General features: G+C 41.6%; 1 protein-coding gene across 3 annotated transcripts in view; it reads left to right on the top strand.

Annotated features, from left to right (window-relative positions):
• The window catches only part of LOC126284806 (protein bric-a-brac 2-like), a 437,302-nt gene that overhangs the window by 104,226 nt on the left and 307,606 nt on the right, over positions 1–25,470 (top strand). The window contains exon 1 of one of the 3 annotated variants that reach the window (XM_049983971.1): positions 5,766–6,124. The exons of the other annotated variants lie outside the window; for them this stretch is intronic. Within the exon in view, the coding sequence (XP_049839928.1) occupies positions 5,777–6,124 (348 nt within the window). The 5' untranslated portion in view covers positions 5,766–5,776. Of the gene's footprint in view, positions 1–5,765; positions 6,125–25,470 lie in introns of those variants that run through there. 3 annotated transcript variants of the gene reach the window in all.

Genomic DNA, 25,470 nt, shown 5'->3' with positions numbered 1-25,470 from the left:
TTTAATTACTACTCCATTTTTCTATGGTTTCCGTTACTGCTTGCTGAATACACAGATTGAATAACATCAGGGGTAGGCTACCACCCTGTGTCACACTCTTCCCAACCACTGTTTTCCTTTCATGCCCTTCGACTCTTGTAACTGACATCGGGTTTCTGTATAAATTGTAAATAGCATTTCGCTCGCTGTATTTTACCCCTGCCACCTTCAGAATTTGAAAGAGAGTATTTCAGTCAACATCGTCAAAAGCATTCTCTAAGTCTACAAATGCTAGAAACGTAGGTTTGCCCTTTCTTAATCTATATTCTAAGATAAGTCGTAGGGCCAGTATTGCCTCGTGTGTTCCAACATTTTTATGGAATCCAAACTGATCTTCCCCGAGGTCAACTACTACCTGTTTTTCTATTCGTCTGTAAGGTATTCGTGTTAGTATTTTGCAACTGTAACTTATTTGAGACGTTTGAATGCCTTTTTGCCTGCTTCATTTACTGCATTTTTATATTTCCTTTCAGCAATTAAATTCAATATCCTTCCTGTTACCCAAGGATTTCTACTTGCCCTCATCTTTTTACCTACTTGATCCTCTGCTGCCTCCACTATTTCATCTCTCAAAGGTGCCCATTCTTCTTCCATTGTATTTCTTTCCCCCATTCTTGTTAATCGTTCCCCAGTGCTCTCTGAAACTCTCTACAACCTCTGGGTGTTTCAATTTATCCAGGTCAGATTTTCTTAACTTCCCATCTTTTTGCAGTTTCTTCAATTTTAATCTACAGTTCATAACCAATGGATTGTGGTCAGAGTCCACATCTGCCCCTGGAAATGTCTTACAGTTTAAAACCTGGTACCTGAATCTCTGTCTTATCCTTATACAATCTGTTTGATACTTTATAGGATCTCCAGGCTTCCTCCTTGTTTAGCTATGATTAAGTTATGCTCTGTACAAAATTCTACTAGGCAGCTTCCTCTTTCATTCCTTAACCCCGTTCCATATGCACCTACTACTTTTGCTTCTCTTCCTTTTCCTACTATCGGATTCCAGTCACCCATGACTATTAAATTTTCGTCTCCCTTCATTATCTGAATAATTTCTTTTATCTCATCATACATTTCATCAATCTCTTCGTTGTCTGCGGAGCTGGTTGGCATATAAACTTGTAGTACTGTGGTAGGCATGGGCTTCGTGTCTGTCTTAACTACAATAATGCGTTCACTATGCTCGTTGTAGTAGCTCATCCGCACTCCTATTTTTTTTATTCATTATTGAACCTACTCCTGCATTACCCTTATTTGATTTTGTATTTATAACCTTGTATTCGCCTGACCAGAAGTCTTGTTCCTCCTGCCAACTAACTTCACTAATTCTCTATATCTAACTTTAACCTACCCATTTCCCTTTCTAAATTTTCTAACCTACCTGCCTGATGAAACGATCTGACATTCCACGCTCCGATCCGCAGAACACCAGTTTTCTTTCTCGTGATAATGACGTCCTCTTGAGTAGTCCCCGCCAGGAGATCCGAATGGGGGACTATTTTACCTCCGGAATATTTTACCCAAGAGGACGCCATCATCATTTAATCATACAGTAAAGCTGCATGTCCTCGGGAAAAATTACGGCTGTAGTTTCCCCTTGCTTTCAGTCGTTCGCAGTACCAGCACAGAAAGGCCGTTTTGGTTAGTGTTACAAAGCCAGATCAGTCAATCATCCAGACTGTTGCCCCTGAAACTACTGAAAAGGCTGCTGCCCCTCTTCAGGAACCACACGTTTGTCTGGCCTCTCAACAGATAGATACCCCTCCGTTGTGGTCACACCTACGGTGCGGCTGTCTGTATCACTGAGGCCCGTAATCTGTTAGTTACAAACCCAAATATTGTTTTAATTCACCTTATATGTCATGTACAGTCGTAATTTCCATATCACAGTTCGACGTGAACGAAATTGGGTTATAAATATCAGTAGCGAAATGGAATCGAGTGAGAGACACGGTTTGAATTCTCTCTCTCTCCTGTTTTTTTAATCGAGTTGGATGACGTAATTGCAAAATACTGGGCCCTTAATCGGGAGGACGGCGGTTCAATCTCCGTCCGGCCAAAGAAATTTAGATTTTCCGTGATTGTTTCATCAACAGACATTTCTCGGTTTCACCAAGTGTAAATTCCGAATTTCCTCAAACCAATTATTATATGTAGTAGACAGCTTTACCGTACTAGTTTTCATGACTGCAAATGAAGTTATTTTGAGTAGTCACGTCACTCATTAACCAAAGTTCTGCTAGGATTGAAAACGAAATATAGACGAAACCGATGATTTTCTTTTTGTTGTTCGAGGAATAATTTTGAATATTAATACCTTGTAACACAATACCTGATGTAAAATTAAAATGTTTTAATTATGAACAAGTTAAAAAACTCATTCTAGGTTTGTAATGTGAATTATTTTATTATTCACGCATGTTTGAGTTCTTCTAAAGTCAGTACAGAAGAAAATGTATAACAGCCACAATTCCGTAATCATGAATGGCAATTTATTCATTGGTGCTCATAACCAAGCAGTAACAATGGCAAACAAAATCTCGCGAACTACATTTGTCAAAATAGTGTTGTGCGTGCCTCTAATTCTGCTGGAGGACTTTTCAGTCCGACAAAATTAATGACATTACAGAAACAAAGCAGAAGTACCTACGGCTTAGGTTTCCTGACTATAGTGACGGAAAGATTTATGGTTAAGTCATTAACTAAACATCAAACGAGTGAAAACGAAGGAACAGTTAATTTACAACTTCATTAACAGTTCGTATGCTATAGGCTTTGATAGCACAACGCACGATGTTGGAAACCGGGACCTCTTCACACCATCGTTATTATTAACTTGGAGCACGACAGCGTGAGAAACTCGACGAAGTAATGAAATAAGAAGAAAGAACTCAAAACTGAATATTCAGGATTGATCGACGAAATACGCAAGTCCAAGTATAGATCTCAACAAATATTTTTTATTCAAAATTTCACTTTAAGGAAACATAACGTTCGACCGATTTTCAGACCAACTAAGAAAATGGGCCAAGCACTTCGTTCCGTTAAGGATAAACGTCCCCCTCTGTCTGTCAGTGGTGTACTGGAATTACAAAGAGAAGTGTGAATACACGGTTGTAGGAACAGTCTTTGCCGACTAGGGAAAACAGACAAGTCAGCTGTGGCGGAACATGCTCTTCAGTCGGGTGACCACGTAGTAAAATTTTCGGAAACTATGACGAACTATTATCCACGGCTATACAACAGAGCAGCCATCGAAAGAAACAAACGTGCGGATAATTTTAACAGAAAAGAAGAAGCTATGAAACTCAGTGATATTTATGGACTGTGGCACTACAGAATCGAAGTTTTTATCTTTGACGTACTGTGATCGATAGTTATATTTTACCCTTGACAAGGTTTATCCCTGCTATCACGTGAAATCCAGACCACGACCACTTTCCACGGTATTTAGGCTGTTCTTTGACGTCCGACTCGTCAGTCAGCAAGACTCAGCACAACCAGGAGCACTTCCTAAGATGTCCAACGCAGCTTTGGACGAAACGTCAGGGACAGAAGAGTTCCATGGACCACGGCCATACAACCCGGAAGAAATCTCGGCAGCATTTCGCTTTTGTGGAAATGCCAAAAACACAGCTACGTGACATAGTCTCACGCGCGCATTTACTCACAATAGTGCAGTGGCAAACGGACTACGAGAACAGACGAACAAAAACGAAGGTTGCCGAGGTCGGAGGTATCTCAGAGGTAGCGACGATCGAGTGACATACATTACAATAATTCAATGCGCTTCAGCATTTTTCGTTGCTTTTTCAGTAAGTGACTCCACAACCGATTCTGTAGCAGAATCTCAGTGATGATTGCCTATCCGCCAATGAATAGTTCAGATTCCCGCAGTCATCTAGAATTCTCCATATTTTTCAGAATTTCCGTAAGATTTTCCTGACTTTCCAGGAAATTCAATTTTCCTGAGCATCCCCTATTTTCCAGATCTTGTTAAACGTGCAAGTAGGGCATGGCTGGTTTCGTTCCACCGAACTTCTGCTTAGTCTCCAGTGACCTCGTTCACGTTCAGACGATTAACCTTAATCTTTCTCTTCCTTATTATCTGCTATGGATCAGACTAGACGCAGCCTGCTCCTCAGTCGAAATGAGCAGAGCACACGGTCCAACATTTCGCACCGCGCCTGGACGGAAATAGGCACCCAAAAGCAGGCGGAATTTTAAGTCGTCTTCACGGCTCTGGTCAACACAGACTCAAAGGAAGGCCTTGGCGCTTGTTGGTGACGTCACGTCAGCTAGGCACGGCGAACGCCAGGTCTGTTGCTGGCAGAAACGCCTGGGCGTGCTTATCACTATAAATCTCTTATTTTTTAACAAAATGTTTGGTATTGTTTTGGATTCTGCAGTTTTATTTAGATGAAATATTTTCTTACTATCGTAAAGCTACAAATGAAGATCATAGTTCTGTATTACTGAACCCTGTCGAAACAAACGTAGATCAAAATGAGAAGATGCTTTGCCCCATTGCAAGCTTCGGAAATTTTACATTCAAGTAACTATATTTACTTGATGCATTTTGTTATCGAAACTTAAGCCAACCCTCTTACAATGAATTCGTTTCTTTTATTTATTCCGGGTTCGATTCCCGGCGGGGTCAGGAATTTTCTCTGCCTCGTGATGATTGGGTGTTGTGTGATGTCCTTACGTTAGTTAGGTTTAAGTAGTTCTAAGTTCTAGGGGACTGATTACCTCAGAAGTTAAGTCCCATAGTGCCCAGAGCCATTTGAACCATTTTATTTATTTATTTATTTTCGTTTAACACCGTCACTGGAAATGTGAATTAATTTACATGTGTAAATGTCCAACTGTTGCCAGTCATTAGATTACAGTCGTTTTCAACGAAAGGAATTCTAAACAGGAAACAAAATAGCGTCATACATCGAAAATACTGCTGAGCTTAAACTTTTTTAAACATGCACATTAGAAAAGATAAATATTCCCCTCTTGCAACTGAAAGGAGAAACTTTATAAGATAAAAAAGTTTATTTGATAAAACAAGTATCTCTCTTTTGCCTCTTCTTCTGTCCCTTACCCCCTCCCACAACGTGCACAATCGCAAGATATTTCATTAACATTCACTGCTCCTCACCCCATAGTCAACCAAGATACCTAAAGAAGAGCACCAACATGTTCACAGGTTCTTGCTACCCTGTACAAATTACAATTCTGTTGCTACTGGACCATGAAGTTGTTTTCGTATGTCAATCCTTAAAACAGGTGGAAATAAGTTCAGGAGTACACTATTTGTTAAGAAGTGCAATGAATTGCACAATCAATTGATTACAGAAATCTCTCAGAACAATGTGTGTTGGTCAACTACCGCCAATAGGTTCACATTTTCCTGTGTCAGAGAGGGAGACACCACCATTATGAGTATGCCTGAAACAGACCTGGCGTTCGCCGTGCCTAGCTGACGTGACGTCACGAACAAGCGCCGAGGCCTTCCTTTGAGTCGGTGTTGCTCTGGTCTCGCGAACGCTACCTCTCGTACGTGACTCGAGTAGCGCACGGCGCGGCAGTAGCCGATCGACATCGGTTCGCTGGCCGAACCCGTCCGAGCTCGGTGGCCACGTCAGAGCCGCCACGGATGTCGCTGCCGGCGCTCGGGTGGCTCCGGCCAAGTTCGGACGCGAGCCGCACAGTCATCGGCCAGTAGTTTCTAGTAACCCGCGCCGCAGCGATGGCAACGTGCACGCGATGGAGCGACGACACGGTGATGCGCTTCGTCAACCTCTACTGCAGGCACGAGTGCCTCTGGAACACAGAGCTCGACGTCTACAACGACAAGCCGTCCCGTCTGACAGCGCTCGAGGCCATCGTTGCCGCAATGGGCATACCGGAATTCGGTGTCTCCGACGCAAAGTACAAGATTAACAACCTGCGTTCGTCCTACTTGCAGGAGCTTAAGAAAATCAAAACGTGCGCGCATCGTGGCGAACGTTACGTACCGACCGTCGTCTGGTTCCGCAAGATCGACTCGTTCCTGCGGCCTCACGTAAAGCAACGCTCGCAGGTCGCGTACCGGCACGTGAGTCATTCGCTGGCAGCTATTTGATGCTTTCGGCTCGCTGTTGTCATAATTTCTCGTTCTGTCGTGGCAGGCTTCGTACAGTCTCGGTGAAAGATGGCTTCCATTAGTCTTTATACATCGATACGTCCCCTGTTTGTCCGTATCTACATCTTTTCCTTCGCAAGTTACATTACGCTTTGAAGCAAACTATTACTCGTTCGTTTACCATTGACGTTTTAGGAGGGCGCGGTTGGAACCGTTGACGTGTGCTGCTATTGGTTGTTTCGGATGAGGCACGAACGTTATAACTGCGTTCATTGTAAATGTAACACAGTTCGTGATCTGTACTTCGTACAAGTGCAGCAAATAAAACAAATGTACACTCTGTTAATACATTATTGTTCAGAAAAACAATAGGAATGAACAATAATAATATAAAACTGTTGTTTTAGGCTCGAGCAATGCAGCTGTGCGTGCATTTAGGGAGACAGCGGTACATTAGCTTTTAATATATTCTTCTACAGAAAATCATAGCAAAGGAAAAAAAAATGTTGCGTTACGGTCTAATAACTGAAGTGAATTGAAGGTGTAATGAATTTCCTATTAACACTTTCTTCTACAGACAATCTTGCGAAATTAAAACTGTTGTTTTTGGATCTAATAACTTCGTAGAGAGGGAGGCCAAGGGATGAATACGCTAAACAGATTCAGAAGGATGTAGGTTGCAGTAGGTACTGGGAGATGAAGCTTGCACAGGATAGAGTAGAATGGAGAGCTGCATCAAACCAGTCTCAGGACTGTAGACAACAACAACTTGTGGAAGATGAAAATGCATTCGTTGTTACTATTTTATTCTACAAGAAACAGTAAAAAATTAAAATTAATTGAAATTTTGGTGTACGATCTAATAACTAGCAAAATAGAAGTCCTAACTGTCAGGGAGGATCGACTTTACAAACTTTATACACTACGGTGTAGATTAGGATCTGAGGTATCACATCCTGAAGCGACTCACGCTAGTGGACCATCGTTTGTAAGTAATGGTCGAAAAATAAAAGTTTCGGAGAACGCGTTTGGTTACTGTACAAGAGGTTGTGGGTTCCTATTTTGCCAGGTGGTAACATTTTTCTTTCATTTTTGAAATCTTTATCGAAATGACTTTGGTCACTATATTATTAAATCTTGTAGTGAAAAATACATTTTTGACCGCATTGGACATCCAATGGAAAAAGGTTAATCTAGATTTGTTTTTTAATCAAACGTTTAAATATTATCATGGGCCAATAAAAATAATTAAAATCACGTATACAAAGATTCCAAAAGAAAAGACCTATCTCTTGGGCTCACAATTCTACCTTCTGCTGACTCAATAGAGCTGTTCCCGACGTACGAAGCAGCTGTCTCTGCCCTGTCCGATATATCCTCAGAACCACGCGACGAATTTTCACTGTCACTGTTTGGACCAAGTTGAATAATTACGCTCGCAATAGCGCTGTCCATGTCCGCCTGCTTAGATGGGTGGTAACGCGCTTGCCTCCCATGCACTGGGCCCGGGTTCGATTCCCGGTCGGGTTGGAGCTTTTCTCCGCTCGTGGACTGTGTGTTGTTCACAGCCTCCTCATGCGCGCAAGTCGCCCAACGCAGCGCCGACTTGGCGGCCGAACCCGAATGGGACCTGCCGGGCAACAATGCCATATGATCATTTCATTTGTCCAGTTTCTTCCATCTATGCGTCTCTGTGCCAGTATTCGTCCATAATAGTTTGCAGCTTATCAAACGCCGTCTTCCAGTCGTCTTTCGTAATGCTCTGTATTGCAGCCGTATTCTTTATATCTTTTAAGTTGGGAAAGGTTAATTTTTCCGCGCACATGGTACGTCACTATGCTACCGACATTTACTGACAGTGTAGTGTGTATGCACCCATGTTTCATCAGTGTACACGACGGATTTCTTCGCATCTTTCTCAAGTGTGCACGCCATACTACAATGTCCTCCCTCTTAACCAGAAATGTTCAATTTTACATTTTTTTTTTTATCGAGACCCCATATCCAGAAAGTGGTTCGTTTCCATGTGAATGTATCTTGATTTTCTGAATATGAATTAGTATCAGTTCAGTTTTAATACGACTCAATGGCTAGAAAGTAAATTACGTTCAAACAATATACTAAAAATCTTCCTACGTGTCCCGTGTCATAAGTTACGTATCCTAACTCTTTGGGAAGTCGGAATTGTACGTGACCCCTGATGGCGTTATTTATCGCTAAATGCTGTATTAAGTAATACTACACTTAGGCTTCCGCAGAAGTTTTTCCAGATGGAGGGGGTGGGGGAGGGGCAAGAACCTAAAATTGGCATTGTTGATACAGATTACTTGTGAAGTTTATTATATTCCAGAGAACTGAAGGTTATCCACTCAATATTTGTTATAGATGTATTACTTTGATACTTAAAAGGTAAGCGTAGCCCATGATTACCCTCGAAGTAAACCGTTAATTGTATTACTAAAATGATTACGGATGTGATATTTTTTAAGTTGGCGATCGAAAATTATACACTTTTTGGTTTTATTTGACATGTTTCCAACAAAATTATCAATAAAGTGGGAAATAAAGCGGCAAAATATATAGAAAAGTTACTTTCATTAATATTTCAATAATATTTATTGATACTGAGTGTCGAAACTCTGAAGTAGGAAATAGTCAGAAGTGAGAATACTGTTGTTTATAAACAAAAATAACCAGTCATAAAGCCTTTGACTGATCGTCCTCGAAAGTTATAATGCAGAGCTCTCACGGTACCGCAGATGGCATTCTGTGAAACGAAACAATGCTCCAGGAATCGTTGCCTGTAGCTATTGCTGAGTATGGTAAGAAGACTGTGACGCAGAAATAGATTCGACAACACTTCGGAAACGCCTCATAGCCAACTTAACAACAGTACTTTGAAGAAGGCTATAAAGAAAGTAGGTGTAGCACGCAAGAGCGGCTTTTTTTCCGCTTTCTTTTGATCCGCGGTACAGCAGCGTGTTCATTGTTATGTAAAGCAAGTCGTCTTCCAAACGAGTGAAGCCAGTGTTCATAATCGAATGTCTGGTGCAAATGATCTAAGGAGAAGATGGTAATTGCTATAACATTACCTCACTGCGATCATGCACATAGCTAGACAAACGCGAGTTTTCGCAAAATCACGGAAATTGCTTTCAGAAGGATATGAGAATTCAGTGCTGAATAAAAACTCTGTACTCCTTCGGGGGGGGGGGGGGGGGGGGGGATAATCAAGAGCCGCCTCTTGCGTCTCCCCCACCCGCGCCCTGCGGACGCCCATGCTCTAGATACACATCCACCATGCAACTACAATACACCTGTTTGAATACTGCAGCTGCAGCAACCGAAAACATGACGTCAAAGTCACGAAGACGGCGAACTTGTGTCGATATGTATCGAGTGTCGTCGTAACTGCCGTCTGCTTCACATCAGCTGTGTAGCGAGCTACGTTAATTTAAGTATTAACTGTATTTTTCTTACTTGTCACTTCTTCCGTGTGTTTTTGCTTTTAGGAAGCTTTAATTTTCGAGTGCTCGTAATAGTGCTTGCTTTGAATACAGTCAGAGAGCGTTCCTTTAGTCAGCTCTAGTGCCAGTAGTGCTAGTGTTTATTTGAATACTGTCCAGAGACAGGTAGTGCTTATTTTCATTGTTTTCAACAACAAGTGTCTAGTAACCACAATTTAGTCAGCTATCAGCTGCCCTTAGTGAATTAGCAGTCTAGTTAAAAGTTCCCCCCCATGAACCATGGACCTTGCCGTTGATGGGGAGGCTTGCGTGCCTCAGCGATACAGATGGCCGTACCGTAGGTGCAACCACAACGGAGGGGTATCTGTTGAGAGGCCAGACAAACATGTGGTTCCTGAAGAGGGGCAGCAGCCTTTTCAGTAGTTGCAGGGGCAAAAGTCTGGATGATTGACTGATCTGGCCTTGCAACATTAACCAAAACGGCCTTGCTGTGGTGGTACTGCGAACGGCTGAAAGCAAGGGGAAACTACAGCCGTAATTTTTCCCGAGGACATGCAGCTTTACTGTATGATTAAATGATGATGGCGTCCTCTTGGGTTAAATATTCCGGAGGTAAAATAGTCCCCCATTCAGATCTCCGGGCGGGGACTACTCAGGAGGACGTCGTTATCAGTAGAAAGAAAACTGGCGTTCTACAGATCGGAGCGTGGAATGTCAGATCCCTTAATCGGGCAGGTAGGTTAGAAAATTTAAAAAGGGGAATGGATAGGTTAGATATAGTGGAAATTAGTGAAGTTCGGTGGCAGGAGGAACAAGACTTTTGGTCAGGTGAATACAGTGTTATAAATACAAAATCAAATAGGGGTAATGCAGGAGTAGGTTTAATAATGAATAAAAAATAGGAGTGCGGGTAAGCTACTACAAACAGCATAGTAAACGCCTTATTGTGGCCAAGATAGACACAAAGCTCATGCCTACTACAGTAGTACAAGTTTATATGCCAACTAGCTCTGCAGATGATGAAGAAATTGATGAAATGTATGATGAGATAAAAGAAATTATTCAGGTAGTGAAGGGAGACGAAAATTTAATAGTCATAGGTGACTGGAATTCGTCAGTAGGAAAAGGGTGAGAAGGAAACATAGCAGGTGATTATGGATTGGGGCTAAGAAATGAAACAGGAAGCCGTCTGGTAGAATTTTGCACAGAGCATAACTTAATCATAGCTAACACTTGGTTCAAGAATCATAAAAGAAGGTTGTATACATGGAAAAATCCTGGAGATACTAAAAGGTATCAGACAGATGATATAATGGTAAGACAGAGATTTAGGAACTAGGTTTTAAATTGTAAGACATTTCCAGGGCAGATGTGGACTCTGACCACAATCCATTGGTTATGAAATGCAGATTAAAATTGAAGAAACTGCAAAAAGGTGGGAATTTAAGGACATGGGATCTGGATAAGCTGAAAGAACCAGAGGTTGTACAGAGTTTCAAGGAGAGAATAAGGGAACAATTGACAGGAATGGGGGAAAGAAACACAGTAGAAGAAGAATGGGTAGCTCTGAGGGATGAAGTAGTGAAGGCAGCAGAGGATCAAGTACGTAAAAAGACGATGGCTGCTAGAAATCCTTGGGTAATAGAAGAAATATTGAATTTAATTGATGAAAGGAGAAAATATAAAAATGCAGTAAATGAAGCAGGCAAAAAGGAATGCAAACGTCTCAAAAATGAGATCGACAGTAAGCGCAAAATGGCTAAGCAGGGATGGCTAGAGGACAAATGTAAGCATGTAGAAGCTTATCTCACTAGGGGTAAGATAGATACTGTCTACAGGAAAATTAGAGAGACCTTTGGAGAGAAGAGAACCACGTGTATGAATATCAAGAGCTCAGATGGCAACCCAGTTCTAAGCAAAGAAGGGAAGGCAGAAAGGTGGAAAGAGTATATAGAAGGTTTATACAAGGGAAATGGAAAAGGATGTAGATGATGATGATATGGGAGATAACATACTGCGTGAAGAGTTTGACAGAGCACTGAAAGACTTGAGTCGAAACAAGGTGCCCGGAGTAGACAACATTCCATTAGAACTACTGACGGCCTTGGGAGAGCCAGTCCTGACAAAACTCTACCAGCTGGTAAGCAAGATGTATGAGACAGGCGAAATACCCTCAGACTTCAAGAAGAATATAATAATTCCAATCCCAAAGAAGGCAGGTGCTGACAGATGTGGAAATTACCCAACTATCAGTTTAATAAGTCACAGCTGCAAAATACTAACGCGAATTCTTTACAGACGAATGGAAGAACTGGTAGATGCGGACCTCGGGGAGGATCAGTTTGGATTCCGTAGAAATGTTGGAACACGTGAGACAATACTGACCTTACGACTTATCTTAAAAGAAAGATTAAGAAAAGGCAAACCTACGTTTCTAGCTTTTGTATACTTAGAGAAAGCTTTTGACAATGTTTACTGGAATACTCTCTTTCAAATTCTGAAGGTGGCAGGGGTAAATTACAGGGACCGAAAGGCTATTTACAATTTGTACAGAAACCAGTTGGCAGTTATAAGAGTCGAGGGGCATGAAAGGGAAGCAATGGTTGGGAAAGGAGTGAGACAGGGTTGTAGCCTCTCCCCGATGTTATTCAATGTGTATATTGAGCAAGCAGTAAAGGAAACAAAAGAAAAATTTGGAATAGGTATTAAAATTCATGGAGAAGAAGTAAAAACTTTGAGGTTCGCCGATGACATTGTAATTCTGTCAGAGACGCCAAAAGACTTGGAAGAGCAGTTGAACGGAATGGACAGCGTCTTGAAAGGAGGATATAAGATGAACATCAACAAAAGCAAAACGAGGATAATGGAATGTAGTCAAATTAAATCGGATGATGCTGAGCAATTAGATTAGGAAATGAGACACTTAAAGTAGTAAAGGAGTTTTTCTATTTAGGAAGTAAAATAACTGATGATGGTCGAAGTAGAGAGGATATAAAATGTAGACTGGCAATGGCCAGGAAAGCGTTTCTGAAGAAAAGAAATTTGTTAACATCGAATATAGATTTATGTATCAGGAAGTCGTTTCTGAAAGTATTTGTTTGGAGTGTAGCCATGTATGGAAGTGAAACATGGACGATAACTAGTTTGGACAAGAAGAGAATAGAAGCTTTCGAAATGTGGTGCTACAGAAGAATGCTGAAGATAAGTGGATAGATCACGTAACGAATGAGGAGGTATTGAATAGGATTGGGGAGAAGAGAAGTTTGTGGCACAACTTGACTAGAAGAAGGGATCGGCTAGTCGGACATGTTTTGAGGCATCAAGGGATCACAAATTTAGCATTGGAGGGCAGCGTGGAGGGTAAAAATCGTAGAGGGAGACCAAGAAATGAATACACTAAGCAGATTCAGAAGGGTGTAGGTTGCAGTAGGTACTGGGAGATGAAGAAGCTTGCACAGGATAGAGTAGCATGGAGAGCTGCATCAAACCAGTCTCAGGACTGAAGACAACAACAACAACAGTTAAAAGTTGATTAACTCTCTACAGTAAATTGATTTCTTAGGATGGATAGGTTTTGTGACTGCTGAGTACGGACGCAGGAGGAGCTGGCCACTGTTCGCGAGCAGCTGACGTGTGGATGGCCGCGGTAAGCCGTCTTCAGGATGCTGCCTCGGAGTGTAGCAGCAGTGGGGAGTCGGGTATCGCATGGCACACCCCAGGTGTTCGATGCTTCGCCCACGGTCCCTGCTGTCGAGACACCTTCGCGGATACCGGGCGCGGTTGGGCCACCCTCTCCCCAAGGGGAGTGACGGGTTCAGCGGCGCACGAAGCGGAGGGTAAATGTGGAGGCTGGCCGTGGCATCGCCCGCTGTGCCTGTAAGTGGACATCTGGCCGCTCCTTCAGCAAGGTCCGAGCAGGCACACGGGGGGAGGGGTTTATTAGTGATTGGGAGTTCCAACGTTAGGCGGGTGATGGAGCCCCTTAGGGAAATAGCGGAAAGGTCAGGGAAGAAGGCCACTGTTCACTCTGTCTGCTTGCCGGGGGGTCTCATCCGAGATGTGGAGGAGGCCCTGCCGGCGACGATAGTGAGCACTGGGTGCACCCGACTGCAAATTGTTGCTCATGTCGGCACCAATGACTCCTGCCGTCTGGGTTCAGAGGTCATCCTCAGTTCATATAGGCGGCTGGCGGAGTTGGTGAAGGCGGGAAGCCTCGCTCGCAGGGTGGAATCTGAGCTAACTATTTGTAGTATCGTTCCCAGAACCGATCGCGGTCCTCTGGCTTGGAGCCGAGTGGTAGACTTAAACCAGAGGCTCAGACGATTCTGCGGAGTTCTGGGGTGCAAATTTGTCGACCTTCGCTATCGGCGCTAATATAATAGACCTTCTGGTGGCAAACAGACCCGAACTATTTGAAACAGTTAACGTAGAACAGGGGATTAGCGATCATAAAGCGGTTACTACATCGATGATTTCAGTCGTAAATAGAAATATTAAAAAAGGTAGGAAGATTTTTCTGTTTAGCAAAAGTGACAAAAAGCAGATTTCAGAGCACTTGACGGCTCAACACAATAGTTTTGTCTCAAGTACAGATAGTGTTGAGGATCAGTGGACAAAGTTCAAAACCATCGTACAAATATGCATTAGATGAGTGTGTGCCAAGCAAGATCGTAATAGATGGAAAAGAGCCACCGTGGTACAACAACCGAGTTAGAAAACTGATACGGAAGCAAAGGGAACTTCACAGCAAACATAAACATAGCCAAAGCCTTGCAGACAAACAAAAATTACGCGAAGCGAAATGTAGTGTGAGGAGGGCTATGCGAGAGGCGTTCAGTGAATTCGAAAGTAAAGTTCTATGTATTGACTTGGCAGAAAATCCTAAGAGATTTTGGTCTTATGTCAAAGCGGTAGGTGGATCAAACCAAAGTGTCCAGACACTCTGTGACCACAATGGCGCTGAAACAGAGGATGACAGACTAAAGGCCGAAATACTAAATGTCTTTTTCCAAAGCTGTTTCACAGAGGAAGACTGCAATGTAGTTCCTTCTCTAGATTGCCGCACAGATGACAAAATGGTAGATATCGAAATAGATGACAGAGGGATAGAAAAACAATTAAAATCGCTCAGAAGAGGAAAGACCGCTGGACCTGATGGGATACTAGTTCGATTTTACACAGAGTACGCGAAGGAACTTGCCCCCCTTCTTGCAGCGGTGCACCGTGGGTCTCTAGAAGAGCGTAGCGCTCCAAAGGATTGGAAAAGGGCACAGGTCATCCCCGTTTTCAAGAAGGGAAGTCGAACAGATGTGCAGAATTATAGACCTATATCTCTAACGTCGATCAGTTGTAGAATTTTGGAACACGTATGACGTTCGAGTATAATGACTTTTCTGGTGACTAGAAATCTACTCTGTAGGAATCAGCATGGGTTTCGAAAAAGACGATCGTGTGAAACCCAGCTCGCACTATTCGTCCACGAGACTGAGAGGGCTATAGACACTGGTTCCCAGGTAGATGTGTTTCTTGACTTCCGCAAGGAGTTCTAGACAGTTCCCCATAGTCGTTTAATGAGCAAAGTAAGAGCATATGGACTATCAGACCAACTGTGTGATTGGATCGAAGAGTTCCTAGATAACAGAACGCAGTACGTCATTCTCAGTGGAGAGAAATCTTCCGAAGTAAGAGTGATTTCAGGTGTGCCACAGGGGAGTGTCGTAGGACCGTTGCTATTCACAATATACATAAATGACCTTGTGGATAACATCGTAAGTTCACTGAGGCTTTTTGCGGATGATACTGTAGTATATCGAGAGGTTGTAACAGTTGTGGCGTCCCCGTACTCCATCCGCGTGCTGATATTGTCGACGCCGTAGGGCTGCTACTGCCACAGCTCTCGCAGTGGAGTTGAGACACGATGCCCGATGACGTAGGTCCCTGTTGGTGAACGTGAGACAGAAATGCGAGATCGTACGGTGGATGCTTCTTCTGATTTAAGATTGAATTATTCATTGCCTGGATATGCAGTAATCGTTAAATCTTATCTCATCCGCATCGTACACACCACCTATTGCGAGGAAACATTATCAGTCTTCTCGTACGTTGTTGGCTCGTTGCTATGGAGTTGTTGAACTTGTATGAAGCGAGATCCACAGATACTCTTGATCACGTCTGAGTGAACCTACGCCGTAATGTTAAAAAAAAAATTCAAAAGCTCTCTTTTCAATTAATGAAGTAGGTACTTTGGTATTCAGATTAAATTGTCCCCGCTGAACAGTCGTCGCTTAACTGTCATTGATTAAATCACTTAATAATGTAGTCCATGGTAAAGTCAGTTCTATTAAAGTTAAGGTTCTTGACAATTACGACAACTTGACTCTTCAGCGTAATCGTATTATCTTCGTGAAGTCGTGTAATTATGTCCTACTCGAGACTAATTGAGTGTAGTCCTTTGATATACTATCCACTCTTCTTTTAGTTCCAACTATTTGAAAGTCAAGTCCAATATTCATTAGTTTCGTCAATAAAGTTCAATTAACCCGTTCTGCACGGTTAAACGTGTCTATCAGTTCCTGTCTCTGCTTTGGAAATCAGTTTCCGAAGTTCGTGAATCACGTCACGCAAGAAACACTTCTGAACGCAAAACAATCTCGTCGCGTTCCGTACTCTCAATAACTAAGACAAGAATTGTTCTCGCACGTCTTTACAGGACGAGAGCCAGCAAGCGACTTCTGTGAAAGAGTATTGTAGGCGCATTGGATTTCTTCGTTGCACATACAACTCTCTTCCACATAAAAGTTCTCTCTGACTAACATCAACTTGGACTTAGCTTTGAAGATATTAATTGCAATTATTACTTGGATATTTGTCCACTAATTAAATCTGAGGTCTCTTCCTCCTCTTTTCATAACAAAAACTCTCAGTGATGTATAATGTTGTTGTTACCAAAACTTCTTGGTCTTAGCTTATCGGCAAAGATGTCGTATTTGCCAAGATAACTCCTCCCTACTTCATATTATGATACTCTGTCTTAATTGACTTTCAGGGGGTCGTTGGGGTCTTATAACACTTCGTATTCGCATTCAGAGGCCGAGGTCGATGTGCAATGAAAGACCTAACAGAGTTCCAGAGAGGGCAGATTGTGAGGGCCCGATTAGCTGGAGCATCAGTAACCAAGACAGTCAATTTACTGAATGTTACAAGAACAACTATTTCAACAGTTGCGACAGCCTTCACAAAACATTTGAAGACATCATCGTATAAACATAATAGTGGGCGCAAATTAAAACTAAATGATAGAGCTCGTCATACGCTGAGAGAATTTTGTCAAAACAACACAAAACTATGGCGGCTAAAGTGACTGCAGAGCTCAATAGCCATATTCGAGACCCCGTATCTATCGACACTGTCTGCCGAGAACTGCATAAAGCCATTAGTGAGGTCAACCAACGCAAAAAGCGTAAAACATAGTGTCAGGAGCATAAATCCTGGGCGGCTGACCAGTGGAAACACGTCATACGGTCCGACGAGTCAACGATTTCGTTATTTCCAACATCGGGCCGGGTTTATGCCTGGCCAATGCCAAAAGAAGCCTACAATCCTGATTGCATGATTCCAGCGGTTAAGCATGGAAGTGGAAGTGTGATGGTGTGGGCAGCCATATCATGGCTGGTCCCATCATTACTACTAGAAACCGTGATACAGCCAACGATTATGTAAACATTTTAGGCGATCAGGTGCACCCCATGATTCAAATGTTGTTCCCCAACAATGATGCCATACTTCAGGACGATAATGCACCCATTCACACAGCAGGACAGTAGAATCGTGGTATGAGGAGCATGCAGCGTCTCCCTGGCCAGCACAGTCCCGGACTTGAACATTATCGAACCCTCATGGGTATTGTAGCGCAGACTCCGGAGCAAAATTCCCCCTCCCTCGTCACTACAGAAGTTTGAAGAGATTCTGATCCAAGAATGGCATAACATTGAAATAGAAACTATATAGTCATTACATGCCAGTATTCCAAGAAGAATAGCAGTTGTATTACGGGCAAATGGGGATGCAAGCCCTTATCAATAAACGATTCCTAAGTAAGTACAGGCGTTCACATTGCTTTGCGTATCCCCTGTATATTGTGAAGAAATGCCGTCTTTGGTGAAAGTCTTTCTGGTGTCGCCTCATTGATCATTTCGGTGGCTCGCACAGTGACCAAACACACTGCCGCTACTCATCTTCGAATCTTTTCCATCTTTTGCATTAATCTACGGTAGTACGCCTCTGCCGTCTCCACCTGAGAGTAACGTATTGCTCATGCCTCATTTATTATTTCGAAAGCACCTTGGCTATTTGAAATAACTGAATAAAACGCAATCGCTGGATTGAAGTTACTCATTGGTTCCCATGAAATAGCCACAGCTTCGTTAACCCTTAACTCACGAGGTAATTTTTCTGTAAGGCATACTACAAAGTGTGATCTCTGGGACACATATCTTTAAATTGAGATAGAGGGGATAAGTAGTTTGAAAATTTTCATTTAAGTTATATAACATGTATTTTTACAGTTGTTTCAGTATTGTTTAAATACTTGTCGTTGATATTATTGCACTAAATAATGCCTACAGTATTTTACTTTTTATCACACCACACACTTTCGTGCTTCTTTTTAAATAGTACACATAAACAGAGAACTGAACTCTACATTCTAAAAAACAATATTATCTCTGTAGCTCGTAAGTTGTCACATAAAACTAAATAACGGGAATAAAACATACAGATAAAAAATTGGATCTGATAGGACAAAAAGAAAGTCTGCAAAACTGACATTCACTGCTGTGGGCAACATTTTCCTTTATCACAACTGAGAACACATTTAATATTATGTAGCCAAGTATTTCACTGAAGAAACAGCAATGTTCTCACCCGCACTGCCCTGAAGTCCTTCCACTGAATGATACTCTTGTGCGCCAGCAGAATTGTGATTACCGGCTGTTGTAAAATCGTCGTCTCTTTCGTCTACTTCGTGATCTATAGCACTGACATGTTCCTCTGTTCATCGGCTAACAACTTCATCCAACATATGAACGATAAAACTGACACATTCCTGCCAACACATTTTGTATAAAAGTAAGAAAACACGCACGTAGTTCACGAGGCGTGGTATAGGAGACCCCAACACGTGTCAACAACAAACAGAGAAGCAGATAATGAAACTGACAAAAACTTGAGGGTTAATCGAAATAGTTTTCAAGGAAATGCTTTGCGTCGAGGCGCTTGGACAGCAGTATGGTGACTGTGTAATGATTCCAGATCCAAAAGACAGGTAAGAATAACAACTCAATCTATTATATAGATTGGTCGTGCAAAAGAAACCGTGGGCACGTGACTCCTGGTAAAAACTCCATTTATTCTTAATGGACTTAACTGCAGAGTCTGTGATGATAATAATATGCACAGAATTCCATTGAGCGAGAAAAAAAAATCGGTTGAACAGTTGCACCAAGAACTTGCTACACACAGAGGGTTTGCTGCTTACAGCAATGTGAGTTCCTGCGGCGACACCTCAGTAGGCCGCGGATCCAGCGTCGGAAGTAGAGACTCGACCTTCGTAGAGGCGGCAGCACATCATCTTCCCTGTCTGAATTAAATTTCCTAATAATCTTTCGAAAAACCTCTCTGGCACCTACCTTCCACACTGCTGTTGTCCTTATGGTTCTTTAGGGACGATTTACGTCCTAATTAGTGTTGCCAGAGGTTGCGATATTCGCGGGATGTACCGATATGTGCAATGATCTGCCGCGCGCGATTAGCCGAGCTGTCTAGGGCGCTGCAGTCATGAACTGTGCGGGTGGTCCCGGCGGAGGTTCGAGTCCTCCCTCGGGCATGGGTGTGTGTGTTTGTCCGTAGGATAATTTAGGTTAAGTAGTGTGTAAGCTTAGGGACTGATGACCTTAGCAGTTAAGTCCCATAAGATTTCACACACATTTGAACATTTTTTTGAGATGATCTGTTCGGCCTTACGCGCAACGTCAAAGTCCCGAATTTTGGGCACATTAAAGCGCCTCCTATGTGGCTATTAATGGTGGGGCAATTACGTAATATTTTTGAACTTATCCCTAGATTGTGCAGCAATATTGTGCAACAGTATAGCGGTTCGGAATGCTATACGATAGAGTCACTGCTGTTGTGATAATTGCTGTACTTTCATGCAAGCAGAAGAAAAGATGTTGAAAGATTGGTTCAAGGAGTGTCAAAGACTAGCCATTAAGATTTGGTGAGAGAATGAAGGTTGAGCAAAATAAAAAAAAATAAAAATTTTGTTTGTGCTGATAATTTAAAATTTGATATTACGGGAAATTATTGTCCCCATACATAGACACTTGTCTTCTCCCCTCTCTCCCAACCCCCTCTCCTCCCCCCTTGGAATCTGGAGTACGGAGTTTTTATTCATTACAGAATTCTCATTTTATACTTTGGAAGTGATTCCACTAAGCTTCTTGTTTAGCCAAATGTAGCACTACGTGGCTGATTAGTGAGAGGCCATTGTACAGCTGTAACAATTGCATAATTTAAATACGTAGGCTTTCGCGGCCAGAGTCAATTGACGCAAAAGTTATCTGAGTATCGTACCGCGTGATAATGTAAAAAACTTTACTGGGAAAATCAACATTTCGGCCATGATTACAGTGGCCTTCTGGGTCTTCACATTCTTCCTTTACATTATGACGCGGTACGATATTCAGATACCGTTTTTGTCGACTGCTGTATAATTGAATTCTGCGACAAACACCAAGATATTTTCATTTATCTTACTTGTAGTTTGTTAATGTCAGTAGGCATTGATCCATTTTTAAAAAAAAGTTGTATTTTTTAACACTCTAAAGTGTTTCAAATAATACGAGCCCGTGACTGCCAACCCATTTTGTGAAAACCGCACATCAATACCACTTTCCATTTCCGCAATATTTGCGGTCTCGTTTTAGGTGATTTACTTAGTGTATACTTTTATTATTAACTGTACATAAATTAATTTTTTAAAAACATCTTCCTTCGTGGCCGTTCCCGTAATTTCTGAGAAACAAATCATGCGATTGGTTTGTAACATTTCTGTTTTTGTTCTCATCTGCCCAAACATTCCACAATATCGACAATTATGTATACATTTTGATTCACTCGATTAATAGTGCATTTTCGTCTTGTTTTGAATTCATTTTCAAAAACCAACAGCGACCACAAAGAAAGCCTGTAGCACGCGAGATGCTGCCCACAGACTGTACAATTTTACAAGCAGCCCTAATACAGGCGATTCCTTGATGATGTTGCATACTTTCACGGACGTTAAAGTACATTAACTTGAAGTAAGGGACCCTGGTCTGAAAACGCCCGGGTCGGAAAAGCGTAAATCGTTCTGATATCTCTGACAATGGAATACATGTACTGGTATTGTTGTACCTTAAGAACTATTAGCACAAAAATAGTTCATTTCTGATATTATGAAACATCTCTTTTACTGCGAGCTTCTTGCCTTCTGTATTCCTAGGGGAGGTTATATGAACCAAAACATGAAAAATCGAACAGTAAATATGTGTTCTAAAATGCTTGCTTTAAGAGTTATGGCTTGCTTTAAGAGTTGTGTTTCACAATAGTGAGGATCAACAAGCTCTTAAGGTATGCATTTTAAGGCCCATACTTAATAGGTTTTTTTCTTGTTTTTCTTCATACTACCACCACTGAAAATTGCATACCCTACAGTCTTAGCAACGACAGTACCGGTACATGTATTCATCTGTCAGAACTATCAAAAAGATTTTCGCTTATATCTTTAGACTTGGTCATTTCCGGAACCACGTCCCTTAACGTCAAATGGACACATTTATCCTCCTTCTCCATCGTCCCTGAGAGTTAGTAATGTCATCACGGAATCATCCTAATATAAAGTTTACGATGTGCTTAATAGTATTCCGAAACCTCGCAACTCACCCGTGCTTTTAATTTTATTGCGCATCCTGAAATATCGCTCAACAATATAATAGTTGACAGTTTAGCGGCCGCTCACCCATACTTTTGATATTATTGCGCATCCTGAAATATCGCGCAACAATAGTTGAAAGTTAGCGGCGGCTTAACAATTCGAAATTAACGCATACTCACTTTCAAATATGGCCGAGTACATTTAACTTCCAAAACGAATTTCTGAGCACGTAGATGACGGTAAACAAGAAAGAGAGAGAACGATGCGCCGTGAGATCGCGATCAGCCGCTCTTTTTTTTAAAAAAAAGTAGTCGGGCAGGCTGTTTGAGGGCATGCTGGCATCCCTTTTCAGCCGTAGGGGTTTTACATATTTATTGTTATTTGGTACAATTTATTTTTCTCGGAAGTGCGTTGTTATATATGGTTGACAACTTCGTTACAGCAGGTTTTTTGTGAAAATAAAAACATAATCGAATTAAAGTACATAAGAAATGAAATACACAAAATACATAATTATAACAAAAGACCGAGTGAGGTGGCGCAGTGGTTAAACAGTGGACTAGCATTCGGGAGGACGACAGTTCAATCCCGCGTCCCTAAATCGCTCCAGGTAAATGCCGGGATGGTTCCTTTCATAGGGCACGGCCGACTTCCTTCCCCGTACTATAGGGTGACCAAATTATTTTCGGTGAAAACCGGGACACATTCACGCGGGTGCCAGTGGACACCTCATTCCACATGTTCCCAGGTTTCTTAATTTTAAATATTAATATTTTGTTGATACATTTTGTTAACCCGATTATTATAACTAATAAGAGGATACAAAAGATTGATATAATCTAGATTAGCTGTATAATTAATGGCATTTAATAATAAAGAAATGTATTACGATTTTACAAAATTTTACAGCCATTCAGCTTTTAATCAATTAATTTTAACATGAGCTTTAATATTACTGAGCACTTGCAGACGGAATTGACTGTCCTTGGAGAAATGGGAATTGTTCACTGCCTCCAGCCTTCTTGGTCTTGTCTTTGTTCTTTGAGACACAGTGATAAAACTCGGCACAATCCATTTTGTAGTTGTACAGGATCTGCATGATTGCTTCAAGAGTGTCCACCTCCATTCTGTTTCTTTCATCAGTCCACTGGATATTCATGAACGAAAATATTCTTTCCATATTGGCATTATGGGCTGGGATTGCAAATAAATACCTTGCAGTTATTACCAACTCAGAGTAATGCTGAAGTCTGTCACAGCTTTTAAAAAAACTCACCCACTTCTCATGACATTCCAATAGGTTTTTTTTTTCATCATTCCACTTGTGAAGACTTTCTTCAACAAAATTTGTCAGTATGCTGAACTGATCAAAGAGAATGGAATCATCGATTTCAATCTCTTTACTCTTCAAATAAGAAACTGTCTCTTCAACACTTTCCCATTTTGGCAGTCTCCTCCATTCAAACACCGGCGATGAGGGTAAATATGAGGCGCTCCATTTGCAGAGATATTCTACACAAGTGTCATAAAACTTGTTAACTTCTCTGAAGCTCCTTTCCGCTGCTTCTGATACTTCTGCTCTTTTAAGGACAGATTTAACATTAAAAGAAATGAACTGCTGTTCTCTCCTCTTAGTAACAGTTTCCAGAGTATTTTTTCAAAACATCAGGAAAAAATCTTTTAACGGTTGAAACAGGCGGATTACTCTTTCAACTGCTGGAAACAGTGGAAACCAGCGTGTTTTAGAGTGACACATTACATTCATATATTCAGTTCCCACATAATCACAGAACTCCTTAAGCCTCTCTGTTCTAACAGTATATATGTAAAAGTGTGAGTTTACCTTCATGACGATAGTTTCAACATCACAGCTTAAACTGTCAGCAGATGTCTGCACGCTATTATGTAAAACATGTGCAGGGCACCCCAATGTATTCATGCAATGTTGCCTTTAATTTGGTAAATACGTTGCATTTGCCTTGTCTTTTTAAACCACCAAAGTTTGTGTTGGTGTTTTCTCGACAAAATGCCACAGATTTATTTTTCTCAAGATCAAACATTTCGATAGTATTCATACAAAATCTTGAAATTTCGTCAGATGTTTCATTAGGTAGGGAACTCACCTTCAAAAGTTTGGTCTGAATTCCCTGATTAATATCGAAAAACTGAACAACAAACAGAAATATTTTAGTGGCCTTATGATTGCTGGCATTAGTGGATATCCCGTAGAAAGATGACTTTTTGATGTATTCAAGGCTTTCCTTTACACTCTGGGGAGCAATAACTCCTTTCACTAAGGCTGACACTTTAGTTCTTGCTGAACTAAACTTTTTTTGCAATGGAAGAATCATCAAACATAATGCTGTTAAGCTTATTAGTACAATCACTAGATCTATAAGTTTGGTGATGTTGTACCGTGTGGTAGGCTAGTGTAAGCTCGTCTGCTCGAACTTTCGTCTCTTCACTTGACTGATGTTTCACAAAATAATTTTGTAGAGTTTTACTGCAGCTCGGTGCACTGTATCTGTTAATGTGTTTCTTTGACCTGATGTGATCAACTATGTCGGAACGTCCACCATGACTTATACAAATAAAACAGTTACATACAGAACACTCTGCCTCGTAATCAAAACGACCTTTCTTAATGAAATTCCATTCCTTGGAATAACAGTCACTGAACTTGCAGGCACGTTTCGGCATTGCGTTTCACAGTACTGCAGCAATAATACCACTAATATGAGAAAAACTATTGCAGTTTGTCTGAAAAACATCAACTACTACACTGTTCTGACAATGAGTGTGTCAGTAAGTGGCGCGACAATCGGACGGTTTCATAGCTCTGTTACAATAATACAACTTACTACTTGTTGGCCAAAGTACCACTCAAAGTAAATTATTGGCTGAGTGTATCAATACTGACACTGTGGTTAATAGTATGGGACAATATAGGTTTTAGACAAATAAGCTGAAATATATTAATTTCTTGTGTTTCAGTTAATATAGCGAAATCCCAAAAATTTGAGAAAGTTACGCGAAATGTATTTAAAAACTGAATTCCGGGACTTTTGAGCGCCCCGAAACAAATTTTCGGCACAGTGGAACATAGGGATGAAAACCGGGACAATCCCGGTTTTCCGGGGCGTTTGGTCACCCTGTCGTACTACCCTAATCCGATGAGACCGATGACCTCGCTGTCTGGTCTCCTTCCCCAAAACAACCCAACATAAGAAAGACAAGAAACATGTTAAAACAATAGGAAATAATTGGGTAAGTGTGTGTGTGGTGTGGTGTGGTGTGGTGTGTGTGTGTGTGTGTGTGTGTGTGTGTGTGTGTGTGTGTGTGAATTTGAAAACTGAATAAATCACGGAATAATGTAGATAGAGAGGTACAAATTGACACGCATGCTTGGAATGACATGGAGTTTTATTAGAACAAAAAAAATACAAAAGTTCAAAAATGTCCGACAGATGGCGCTTCATCTGATCAGAATAGCAATAATTAGCATAACAAAGTAAGACAAAGCAAAGGTGATGTTCTTTACAGGAAACACTTAATATGTCCACCATCATTCCTCAACAATAGCTGTAGTTCAGGAATAATGTTGTGAACAGCACTGTAAAGCATGTCCGGAGTTATGGTGAGGCATTGGCGTCGGATGTTGTCTTTCAGCATCTCTAGAGATGTCGCTCGATCACGATACACTTGTGACTTCAGGTAACGCCAAAGCCAATTATCGCACGGACTGAGGTCTGGGGACCTGGGAGGCCAAGCAAACCCATGGCGGAAGTGGCAGCTGAGCACACGATCACCACCAAACGACGCGCGCAAGAGATCTTTCACGCGTCTAGCAATATGGGGAGGAGGGCCATCCAAACATCGTA

Source organism: Schistocerca gregaria, chromosome 8 (assembly GCF_023897955.1).
Source record: "Schistocerca gregaria isolate iqSchGreg1 chromosome 8, iqSchGreg1.2, whole genome shotgun sequence".
NCBI classification, from domain to species: domain Eukaryota; kingdom Metazoa; phylum Arthropoda; class Insecta; order Orthoptera; family Acrididae; genus Schistocerca; species Schistocerca gregaria.
Note: the sequence above shows the minus strand (reverse complement) of the source record. Positions and strands in the feature narration are given on the sequence as shown.